Below are 12855 nucleotides of genomic sequence, written 5' to 3'. Positions count from 1 at the left end.
CCAGTTCTAGTCCCATTGCTCCTCTTCCAGTCCAGCTTTGCTGTGGCCCAGGAAGGCAGTGGAGGATGGCCTAAGTGCTTGGGTCCCTGCACCCGCATGGGAGACTGGGAGGAAGCACCCGGCTCCTGGCTTCGGATCGGTGTAGCGCCAGTCATGGCTGCCATTAGGGGCGTGAACCAACGGAAAGAAGACCTTTCTCTCTCTGTCTCTCTCTCACTGTGTATAACTCTCTCTCTCTCTGTTTTTCTCTCTCTCACTGTCTAACTCTGTAAATAAATAAATCTTAAACAAAAGGCAAAAGCCCTCAATGTCAAAATTTTTATATATTTATTCAGAACCTATGTTGGAGAGATAGGGTGAAGATAAAAAGAGAGAAGGCCAAAGTGGTATATATTATGGGAGTATATTACAGAGTAGCTGGGCCTATTGAGGCCTATTGAGGGAATGTGATGGTATATAATGTAGATCATGAGGCTCCTACAGAGGCATTAAGGTAGAGTGATCTGGATTTCTTCAACTCTTCAGAAATCTCTTGGTTGCCTCATGAGGCAAAAGCAGACTAGACAAGTTTCTGCCTTGTCTTGATGTTAGTTTGGTTAGGAAGTAGAGAGTTTGAGAAAGGGAAGTTCAGAATTCATACCAACAAGAAGAAAATCGTTGCAAAAATCAGTAAACAGACCCCAGCAGTCTCGCTGAGAAGAGACAGTAGTGGAAGTTCAGGAAAAAGAGTTTATGGTAGGTAGTAAAAGGTAGACAGCTTAGTTAATCACATACTGCAGATTGTGTGGAGGCAAATACCAAAGCATATAAAGTTTGGAATAACGTACATGGGATCACATAGGAATAAGATCATATGGAAATTGAATCTTAAAATAGTACATGATTGTCATTGTGTAGTTGTAAATGATCTGAGACAAACCAGTGTTTGCTTAAGGAGTGCTCCAGTAAGTAAGTCTGTTTTTCAAAAGTATGTGTGTGGGAAAAAACATAGATCATCAACAATTACTTGGGATGATTGATATATTCAGTTACACAGGGAGACATTTCTGATCATGTGGAAGACTTTAGTAAAAGTTCAAGGTACATTAATTTACATTGAAGAGTATTAGTAAACTTTGTACAAGTAGCTTCAATAAGTTCATGGAAAGTAAAGAAATTTACAAAATAGAGAAGAAGGAGAATGGGATTGCTGAGAGGTACAAAGGAAACTTGAATTTTGTTATTTTCTTTAAAAAAAAAAGCTGGAGCAGATATGCCACAGTGTTTTACTGTTTTTTCTTTTCTTTTCTTTTTTTTTTTTTTAAGATGTATTTATTCATTTGAAAGGCAGAATTACAAAGAGACAGAGGCAGAGAGAGAGAGAGAGGAAAGTCTTCCATCCCCTGGTTCACTACCCCAAATGGCTGTAACCGCGGAAGCTGACCTGATCCGAAACCAGGAGTCAGGAGCTTATACTGGGTCTCCCACGTGGGTGTAGGCACCCAAGGATTTGGGCCATCTTTTGCTTTCTCAGGCCATAGCAGAGTGCTGGATCAGAAGTCGAGCAACTGGGATTTGAACTGGTGCCCATATGGGATGCCAGCACTGCAGGTGGCAACTTTACCTGTTACACCACATTGCAGACATATTCTACTGTTTTTAAGTCTTAGTTGCAGTACATATATAGATTGTTTTTTATATTCTCTGTACATTATTGTGGCCTAAATTTTCCTCCAAATTAAATTGTCATAGCAATAACCAACACAAAAAGAAGGGCTTTTTTTCATGTATAGGTTTATTTATTACATTTTTATCTATTTTGATTTTTGACTTAGTGTTCATGAAACAGAGATAGCATGCTCAAAATTTTTCTAAGTAGTGTTTTTGTAGTGTTAAGGAGTTAAATAAACTTTCCTTTAGTACTTGTTTATAAATATCCCATCTTAGGAAATAAGCTGCTTCTTAATCATCTTAATTTTTTAAGATTTATTTATTTATTTGGGAGTCAGAGTTACAGACAGGGAGAGACAGAGAGTCTTCCATTCACTGGTTCACTCCCCAAATGGCTGCAATGGCCAGAACTGGGCTGATGCAAAGCCAGCAGCCAGGTGCTTCTTCCAGGTGTCCTACATGGGTGCAGGGGCCCAAGCACTTGGGCTGTCTTCCACTGCTTTTCCCAGGCCGTCAGCAGGGAGGTAGATCTGAAGTGGAATAGCCAGGACTCAAACCAGCACCCATGTGGGATGCCGGCACCACGGGTGGAGCTTAACTGGCTCCATCATCTTTATTTTTGTTTTCTCCAGTTGATCTGTTTATAGCTTTCCCTTAAATATGAAATATAGCATTGCTGTTACAATAGGAGTGGAAAGGGGAGAGTGGGCAGAATCTAGTATTAGAGAACTTCCATATATTAAATGAAAAAAATCTTTTTAATACATAACTTTGGTGAATTCTGTGAAATATATTAAAATATTAAGAAAAAGTTCAGTGTATACCCAGATTTTTGAAATTTATTACAGAAGCACAACTTTAAGCCATCCAATTTATATACATCAACCATGACTAGAACATTACTTTTGAAGTTGAAGACCTGTTGAATAATTTTAAAATTTATGTTTTCTACCAGGCAGTGCTGCATGGCAGGAACAATTGAAACAGAACAAAGCTCCAGTTCATGTAAAACGCTGGTTCGGCTTTCTTGAAGCCCAGCAAGCCTTCCAGTCAGTGGGTTCCAAGTGGGGAGTTTCAGCAAACAAAGCTAAGGTGGTAAGCCTTTTTTTCTTTTTCACTCCTTTCTTTTTTAAAATTCTGACATTATAGTTCATTGAAGTTCTAGATCTGAAAAGAAAATTATTTCTATTCATAAAGTGTATTTCCTTGAGGAAGGTTAAAAGAATTTTGGAAGAATATGCCATTCTTTTTTTTTTTTTTTAAAGATTTATTTATTTATTTGAAAGTCAGAGTTACACAGAGAGAAAGGCAGAGAGAGAAAGGTCTTCCTCTTCATATGGGATGCTGGCACTACAGGCAGCGGCTTTACCCGCTATGCCACAGCACCAGCCCCAGAATATGCCATTCTTAAGTCGGTTTGACTAACATAAAGCCCTAATTTTTATATATCCAAAAGATTATGATCATCTGATACATGTCCCTAAGACAATCCAAATTCCATATAATGTACTGTCATTGTTGTGTAGCTGATGACCTTAAAGCCATATACCAGGGGCCGGCGCCATGGCGCACTAAGTTAATCCTCCACCTGCGGTGCCAGCATCCCATATGAGCGCCGAATTCTAGTCCCGGTTGCTCCTCTTTCAGTCCAGCTCTCTGCTGTGACCTTTCTTTCAGTCTCTCCTTCTCATTGTCTGTAACTCCACCTGTCAAATAAAAATAAAATAGAAAATACAAATAAAATATCCAGTTGTAGTTGAGGACTCTTCATTGCCTAAAACATGAAAGCCAAGCTTAAAAGTCTCTTCCTGTTTTGGACCTAATCTATTTCTGCTTCCTTATCCACACATCCAACATGCATTTCTGACTTTTCATGGACATTACACCGGTCTTCTCTGCCTTTGTGTCTTCGCTTTACTCCTTTACCTGCACACTCATTTTACACTTGCACTCTCCATGTGATACATTTCTGCTTATTTTTTTTTTAAGGTCCAGTTTGGTTCTTATCCACTTTTTTCCCTGAAGCAGCGATCCTAAATATTGTTGATTGACTCCAACGTAGTGCTGGAACAGCACCTTGTACACATCCATGTTACTGGCACTTGGTTTTATTTATATCTTGCACCAGGTTTTAAGTCTTCAAGTGCAGGGATGATACTGTAGTCATCATTTTTCTCATATCCAGTATGGCACATAGTAGGTACTGACTGTTTGTTGAATGGTTGTATTCTTAAGCATCTAACCATATAACTTTGTTATTGTGGTTGTTCTGTTTTCCAGGTACCTGAGAAAAAACAAGATGTTGGGAAATTTGTTGAGCTTCCAGGTGCAGAGATGGGAAAGGTTACTGTCAGATTTCCTCCAGAGGCTAGTGGGTAAGAAGATATAGCTTCCGTTTATAATCAAATATATTTCATGGGAAAGCTGTAAACCAGTTATTAAGTACTTTTAATATTAATGGTTGATGATTCTGAAGAACATAAATAAAATTTCAGTTGTGGAAGTTAAAATCCCAACTAAACATCTTGATAGTTTCTTAATTATTAGTAGGTAATGTTAGCTTATTTAATTTGTAATTTTTGTTCTCTAACTTAATAGAAGAGACTACATTTTTATTCTACTTAAGACAATTTTTTTTTTTTGAGAGAGAGACTGAGAACTCACATCTTCTGGTTCATTCCCCAAATGCTCACAATAGTTATGGCTGGGCCAGTCCAGGTTTCCTAATGGCAAGAAACCATCACTTGAACCGTCATGGCATCTCCTGTCTACACTGGCAGGAAGCTGTACTTAGGCCCCTAGAGCCAGGAATTAAATGCAGGCATTTGGATATGGGACACAGACAACTGCTAGGCTAAATGCTCGCTCCAAGAATTTTGAATAGCCCATTAGTCAGAATGACTATTTTGGCTGGTGGCTACCTGCTTGGGGATGCGTCCAGGTTTGCTCAGTGTTTCCCAAGGCTGATGGGAGAGTCTTTGTCTTTACACACCTGTCATCCTATTTGAAGCATGCTGGACAGGTTTTGTAATAGAGCCTTTAATGGCTAATACTCTAATACAGTGCCTCATGAAAGCAGTTACTTTACTCAGAAACTTAACCATTAGGAAAGTATTGTGTTGTGCTTTATAGATAACATGATCATTTTTCTCAAATGTAGTTTAATTTCCGATTTCACGTACTGTAGCCAAGTTCTCACCCATCTGTAGACAATAACAATGAATAGGTGAGGGAGCAATTCTCTTTTTGCTATGTATTTTATAGTTCTTAACAAACTGTCTTATAAGTACCATTAAAAGCAAAATCAATTAGAATTCCACATTTTCTCTAAAAGTTTGCTGATTGAGGTGGTGAAATAAAGGATAGGTGGATGGAAGAAATTACTGAAAAATTCACAAACTTGATCATTAATTGATTCATAGTTACTAGAGGAATCATAACTAAATAATACTTATTTTTTAAAAGATTTACTTTATTTTTTTGAAAGTTAGAATTACAGAGAGGGAGAGCTCTTCCATCTACTGGTGCACTCACCAAATGGCTGCAACAGCCGGAGCTGCTCCAGGCTGAAGCCAGGAGCCAGGAGCTTCTTCCAGGTCTCCCACATGGGTACAGGGGCCCAAGCAGTTAGGCCATCTTCCACTACTTTCCAAGGTGCATTAGCAGGGAGCTGGATTGGAAGTAGAGTAGCTGGGATTCCAACCAGTGCCCATAAGGGATGCCAGCACTGAAGACAGCAGCTCCCTACTGCCCAAAATTCTGCTCCTTGGTGTGAGGGGTCATGGTTGTGCTGCTGAGTAATGAACTTAATGGTTTGAGTGAAAGCTACTTTATTAATTTTTTTTAGCAGTGGCTATTTATAGTTATACCATTTGGACATTTGTTCTTTCTGAATCTCTTTATATTTTTAGTTACTGTCACTTCATGGGCTTCCTCATGTTTGTATATTATAGTATATATAGATTTATGTACAATATGTAAAATATGTTTATCTGGTCTTAGTTATGTTGATTTCAAAGACTGTATTCCTGTCCTAATTCAGTTTTGGGATTTGAAATTTAAATAAATGTTTAATTTTTCTTTTTTTTTTTTTTTAAGATTTTATTTATTTGAGAGGTACAGTTACAGAGGGAGGGAGAGACAGAAAAGTCTTTTATCTGCTGGTTCACTCTCCAAATAGCCACAATGGCTAGAGCTGAGCCTATCTGAAGCCAGAAGCCAGGAGCTTCTTCCTGGTCTTCCACACGGGTACAGGGACCCAAGCACTTGGGCCAGCCTAACTGCTCTCCCAGGCTGTAGCAGAGAGCTGGATCAGAAGAGGAGCAGCCAGAACATAAACCAGCACCCATACGGGATGCTGGTACTGCAGGTGGAGGCTTAGCCCACTATGCCACAGCACTGGCCCCAATTTTTCTTAATATTTGTAATTTTGGTCTCTTTTCCTCATACTACTGCACAGTTCTTTTATTTTTTCTTTTCTACGTTTTACATGAAAAGCCAGAGGCTTAACTTTACTGTTTATTCTTTTTTTTTTTTGGACAGGCAGAGTGGACAGTGAGAGAGAGACAGAGAGAAAGGTCTTCCTTTGCCGTTGGTTCACCCTCCAATGGCCGCCGCAGCCGGCACATCGCGCTGATCCGAAGCCAGGAGCCAGGTGCTTTTCCTGGTCTCCCATGCGGGTGCAGGGCCCAAGGACTTGGGCCATCCTCCACTGCACTCCCGGGCCACAGCAGAGAGCTGGCCTGGAAGAGGGGCAACCGGGAAAGAATCCGGCACCCCGACCAGGACTAGAACCCAGTGTGCCGGCGCCACAAGGCAGAGGATTAGCCTATTGAGCCATGGCGCCGGCTACTGTTTATTCTTACTCTAGCTATCTTGTGTATAGCCCTGTTATGTGTAGACACTACTAGGTGTATTACATATAGTCACTCATTTAATCCTAGTAGTCCTGTGAGAAAGGCACTTTCAGACATTTCTATTTTATTTTACAAATGCTTTCAGAAACTGATTCATAGAGCATGATAGTGATTGGTCATTGCCTCCTGGCTCTAGAATCCATAATTAAAAGTTTTGCTACATGCATGTGTTAAGTCTGCAGAAGCCCCATTCAGCATCAGGGGTTACTCACACAGCATGATTCTTACTCTGTTTAGCTATACTGTTACAGGCTATCTCTTGAACTGTTTTAGTTGCCTTGTGAGTATTTTATAGCCTTGTTAGCTTTCTTGAGATTTGGAGTTAAGAGAACCACAAATATTTTTCAGAAATAAAATTTTTTAGGATAAGATAGTATTTTGATTTTATCACTTTTCTTAAATTCCTATGTGGAAAACCAAATACGTTAATTGATAAATAGTAGGTAGTCAATGATTATTGGGGTTTTTAAAAAACTATTTAAAAAATAAATATTTGAAAGGCAGAGTCGCTGGGGCCGGCACCTTGGCTCACTTGGCTAATCCTCGCCTGCGGTGCCAGCATCCCATATGGGAAATGGGTTCTAGTCCCGGCTGCTCCTCTTCCAGTCCAGCTCTCTGCTGTGGCCTGGGAGGGCAATGGAGGATGGCCCAAGTGCTTGGGTGCCTGCACCTGCGTGGGAGACTAGGAGGAAACACCTGGCTCCTGGCTTCGGATTGGCGTAGCTCCGGCTGTAGCAGCCATTTGGGGGATGAACCAACGGAAGGAAGACCTTTCTCTCTGTCTTTCTCTCTCTCACTGTCTAACTCTTACCTGTCAAATAAAAAAAAAAAAAAAAGGCAGAATCACAACAAGATGGGGAGAGAGAATTATCTTCCACCCACTTGTTCACTCCCTATTTGTTACAATGATTAGGACTGGGCCAGTCCGAAACCAGGAGCCCGGAACTCCTTCTGTGTCTCCCTTGTGGTAGTAGGGGTCCAAGCACTTGGGCCATCTTATGCTTTTCCAGGCACATCAGCAGGGAGCTGGTTTGGAAGTGGTGCAGCTGGGACTGGAACTGGTACTCGTATGGGATGCCAGCATTGCAGATAGCAGCCCAACCTGCTGTGCCAGAATGCCAGTCTTTTTTTCTTTTTTTTTTTTTTTAAATCCAACAAGAAACCATAACTTTTAATGGTAGAAACAGTACAAATTTCAAACCAAGCTGCAGTTACCACCACCCCCCTTTTTTTTTTTTTAGGATTTATCTTTTTATGTGAAAGTCAGAGTTACACAGAGAGAGGAGAGGCAGAGAGAGAGGGGTCCCACATCCGATGGTTCACTTCCCAAATGGCCACAATGGTTGGAGCCACGCCGATCCGAAGCCAGGAGCCAGGAGCCTCCTCCGTCTCCCAAGTAGGCACAGGGGCCTAAAGACCCGGGCCATCCACCACCACCCTCCCAAGCCACAGCAGAGACCCAGAGGGAAAGTGGAGCAGCCGCCCCAACCGCCCCGATGGGATGCGTTAACTCACTGTAGTTACTCTTTTGAAACACCAAAAAGGTCCTTGTTTTTCAGATGGTTACATTGTTAATTCTGTAGTAGCATTTACACATCTTTAAAAAGGGCAACTGTTGCTACCACTTTCAACTGAAGCCAGCACAAATTATGAGAGCTAATAATTTAAACTTCCTTATTCCCTTACTAGGTTCATTTGCAGTAAAGTATAATTTCAGCAGCACTAGTATAGATTCCACTTTTCATAGAGAAAGGTGTTGTATAATATTATTAAAAAGTCCTGGCCGGCGCCGCGGCTCACTAGGCTAATCCTCCGCCTAGCGGCGCCGGCACACCGGGTTCTAGTCCCGGTTGGGGCGCCGGATTCTGTCCCGGTTGCCCCTCTTCCAGGCCAGCTCTCTGCTGTGGCCAGAGAGTGCAGTGGAGGATGGCCCAGGTGCTTGGGCCTTGCACCCCATGGGAGACCAGGAGGGGTGCCTGGCTCCTGCCATCGGATCAGCGCGGTGCGCCGGCCGCAGCGCGCTGGCCGCGGCGGCCATTGGAGGGTGAACCAACGGCAAAGGGAGACCTTTCTCTCTGTCTCTCTCTCTCACTGTCTACTCTGCCTATCAAAAAAAAAAAAAAAAAAAAAAAAAAAGTCCTTTGACTTACTATATTCCTTGTAATTGTCAACTTCCCATAGAAACAGAAATGGTGTTTTCATAGATGCTAATTCTGAAGCATTGGTGCTTGACGAGACCTATATGATGATTTAGTTAAAATGTTTTATTTTATTTTGGCATCTTAGAAAACCAACAAAGTAAAACTGAAAAAGTAAAGTGGTGTTTTGTGGTTTCCTAATTCTCATATGTTCTCTTCTTCAGCCACCACACAGTGATAGTCTCAGAAGTACTGAGTACATTAGAAAGGTGCCCAGTTCTCAATAGCATCATATCTCACAAAGACACCACATTGCAGCATTGGGAACAGTTTTCAAGGCTGTTTAACTAAATGACAGTTCCTCTCGAAAAAAGAAAAAGACAATAACTAAATGACAGTTCCTCTCGAAAAAAGAAAAAGACAATTCTCCTTAAGGTTATAATGTTTGTAAATCCCATGCTTCTGGGTTATTTTATATATGATTTTGTTTCTTATAATTATCTTATTAAAAATGTTGCAGTATTTTGTTTTCCTCTCAGGATCAGATTTTTGATCACAATCCTTGTTAGAAAGTAAAATATAATTACAGTATCAGTTAGGATTTTTTAGTTCTCTTCTCCTCAAGAGGGTTAAGTTTAAGCATTTAGTTAAAACCTGTTAATGAGTCTCTTTGTGAAATGTTTTTGTTTTAGTTACTTACACATTGGGCATGCAAAAGCTGCTCTTCTGAACCAGCACTACCAGGTTAACTTTAAAGGGAAACTGATCATGAGATTTGATGACACAAATCCTGAAAAAGAAAAGGAAGATTTTGAGAAGGTAATTAAAAGTGTAGTGATGACCCTTTTGCAGAAAAGTTAATTATAATTAAGAGGGTGACCTGGTACCTTTATGGTATGAAAATAAATTTTGTTTTCATAGTTGCTCTTTCCCCCTCATCTGTATGTTCTATGCCTGAGGCTTAAGCCAAGAATACTGAGCTTCCATACCAAAAACTTAAATATATATTTTTTTCCCCAGTTGTCACTTAGTTTACCTAAATGTTGTATTTTCCTGTACCAATTTCTTGAATGAACTGGGCCCTGGAGATAGGTTTTCTTTTTATCTATACAACCAATAATCAGCTTTTCCAGAGTAAATGGGAAGCTCGCTCATGAGATCAGCATTCTCAGCTGGAAATACAGAAGGTTACTGAAAGGAGTATTTGTCTTGTTCTTTTCTCTTCTGATCTGTAATCATACAACTTCCACAACCATTTTCAGGCTGTATAAAGCTGATGGTGTTTATTGCTTTTACCCAAGTGCAGTATCAAGGATTAAAATTTATGAAAAAATACAAAAGATATTCTGATGGTTACTTTGGTTTCTTATTGCAGGTTATCTTGGAAGATGTTGCAATGTTGCACATCAAACCAGATCAGTTTACTTACACCTCTGATCATTTTGAAACTATAATGAAATACGCAGAGAAGCTAATTCAAGAAGGGAAGGCTTATGTGGATGATACCCCTGCCGAGCAGATGAAGGCAGAGCGTGAACAGAGGCTAGAATCCAAACACAGACAAAACTGTAAGACTTCTTTGGAGTTTTCTATTTTAACTGATATTCTTGTATTCTGCTTCTTTAGTGGAACGTGATTTCTTTTCTACAAAAGAAGCTGGTTTGAGACACATTTCGGAATATGATTCATGTTAATTCGTCTGTTAGAAATTTTTTCTCTTTCTCCATAGTCTTTTTTTTTTTTTTTTTTTTTTTTTTTGAGATTCATAAAGATTTATTAGAGTGAAAGACCTCCAGTCAGAGCGGCATGGAGGGGGCACCCAAGAGAAGAAGAAAACCCAAAAGGCCCCATGACAGCAGTGGTTACTTTGGAATCTGGGCGGAGTGAAGGGCTTTTCACTCCATGTTCTTTACCTTAGTATTTTGTTGCATCTACAACTGCATATGAAATGACCAGGCCCCTGTGTGCAGTCTTTTGCATTATGTTCATTTGTTTTGAAAGATTCCTTCTGCAATATTTTTTAGTTCTCTTGAGTATCTAGCCTTTCTAAAATGTTTAATAATAATATTAGCATTCAGTCTTTTTTATTTTTTATTTTTTATTTTTTATTTTTTTGATAGGCAGAGTTAGACAGAGAGAGAGACGGAGAGAAAGGTCTTCCTTCCGTTGGTTCACCTCCCAAATGGCCGCTACAGCTGGCGCACTGCGCCGATCCGAAGCCAGGAGCCAGGTGCTTCCTCCTGGTCTCCCATGTGGGTGCAGGGCCCAAGCACTTGGGCCATCTTCTACTGCCTTCCCAGGCCACAGTAGAGAGCTAGACTGGAAAAGGAGCAATCGGGACAGAATCCGGCGCCCCAACTGGGACTAGAACCCGGTGTGCTGGCGCTGCAGGCAGAGGATTAGCCAAGTGAGCTGCGGCACTGACCAGCATTCAGTCTTTTAAAGATTTATTTATTTGAAAGTCAGAGTTACACAGAGAAGAGGCAGAGAGAGGGAGAGAGGTCTTCCGTCCGCTGGTTCACTCCCCAATTGGCCACAATGGCTGGAGCTATGCCAATCTGAAGCCAGGAGCCAGGAGCTTCTTCCAGGTCTCCCACGTGAGGGCAGGGGCCCAAGGACTTGGGTTGTCTTCCATTGCTTTCCTAGGCCATAGCAGAGAGCTGGATCCAAGTGGAGCAACTGGGACTCGAACCAGCACCCGTATGAGATGCCTGCACTGCAGGTGGCAGCTTTACCCGCTATGCCTCAGCCCCAGCCCCAGCATTTCTTATTCTTGACTTGTCTTCTAAGCTTCTAAGTTAAGCCGTTTTCATTTTGTGATTATATTGCCAAAACTTATACACTGTGTTTAAATTTTGAGTTTTATATTTGTTTGGTATAGTAAATTCGAATTGTTATAGTCTTTTTTATTTTGAAAAGTTGCTGTGCAGTTTTGAAGTTAGTTAATAACTGGACTTTTAGACCTATCTTGATTCTTAGAGTGTAGATAAAATATCCAGTACCCTGGTAGTTTCCATAAAAGTTTAAGTTTTCTTGTCTATGTGGACCAGATTTTCCATATTTCCTACTTAGGTAGGGCCACAGGCGTTTGAGATATAGAGCTCTTTCTTCTGAGATCAAACTGTTTTCTTTCACTATCTGTTTTCTATCATCTCTTATTTTCTTGGATTCAAGAATATCCTGCTTCTCACTGGGATGACTGTAGGGGCTTCCATGGAGCCTCCTCAGCTGGTCACGGGCTAATAATTTGATTTAAACCAGATCAGTAATATGTTAGATAAGATGTAATGTACATGTCCTTTTATAGCAATTGAGAAGAATCTACAAATGTGGGAAGAAATGAAAAAAGGGAGCCAGTTTGGTCAGTCCTGCTGTTTGCGAGCAAAAATTGACATGACTAGTAACAATGGATGCATGAGAGATCCCACCCTTTATCGCTGCAAAATCCAACCACACCCAAGAACTGGCAGTAAATACAAGTAAGTGCATCTCTTACACTATGCTAGTTAGCTGCCCGTGCCTAAGCTTTGACTCTCTTTGTAAACACGGAGTAGATGCAGAATAGTCAAGAAACCTGGAACTTTGTTCATCTGCAGATTTGCTGGTGTTCTGTAAATGCTTATAATGTTTCAGGGCTGTTTATTCACAGTCAAGATGATAGTAAAGCCACTTCTAAGATCACTTCCATCTACAAAAGTCCTTTAGTCTGCCTCAATTTTTTATGTGTTGATTAGGTATACTATGGTATGTTCTTTTAGACGACATTTCTCTTCCTATAGTAAACTTTGATTCTACTGGACATAAATTGATTCATAAAATGATAGTGTTGAAAATTTATACAAATATAAATAAGAAAGTGGCATGTGTTTTTGTTGTTTTATTTAGTTTTCTGTGTGGTTTTTCAGAATAACAGATATTTTCTCCTCCTTCCAAAAAAATTCATTATATAAAGCAAACAGATTGTATTTATGAATGATACTGAATCTGTTAAAAGCTAAAATTGAAAATAATTAAAAATAAATTTAAAAAAGTAAGCAGAAAAATAAAATAAACCATAGACCATATTTTCTGATACTTTGAAGAAGCCTACCATGTACCAATGCTGAATTACAAATTGTGAAGTGACTGGTCAGTATAAATGAGTACCTGGC

The 12855-nt window shown here is 40.2% G+C and overlaps 1 protein-coding gene across 16 annotated transcripts in view; it reads left to right on the top strand.

The window, feature by feature from the left end:
• EPRS1 (glutamyl-prolyl-tRNA synthetase 1) overlaps window positions 1–12855 on the top strand; it is an 81537-nt gene that overhangs the window by 16472 nt on the left and 52210 nt on the right. For 6 of the 16 annotated variants that reach the window (XM_070055327.1, XM_051820581.2, XM_051820579.2 and 3 more), the window contains exons 5-9: window positions 2606–2745; window positions 3931–4025; window positions 9397–9523; window positions 10080–10272; window positions 12012–12183. In XM_070055327.1, coding sequence (XP_069911428.1) covers window positions 2606–2745; window positions 3931–4025; window positions 9397–9523; window positions 10080–10272; window positions 12012–12183 — 727 coding nt within the window. The remainder of the gene's footprint in view (window positions 1–2605; window positions 2746–3930; window positions 4026–9396; window positions 9524–10079; window positions 10273–12011; window positions 12184–12855) is intronic. The other 10 variants (XM_070055328.1, XM_070055326.1, XM_070055325.1 and 7 more) reach the window with 3 other exon arrangements.

Source organism: Oryctolagus cuniculus, chromosome 13 (assembly GCF_964237555.1).
Source record: "Oryctolagus cuniculus chromosome 13, mOryCun1.1, whole genome shotgun sequence".
NCBI lineage: Eukaryota > Metazoa > Chordata > Mammalia > Lagomorpha > Leporidae > Oryctolagus > Oryctolagus cuniculus.
This window is presented reverse-complemented; position numbering and strand designations above follow the sequence as displayed.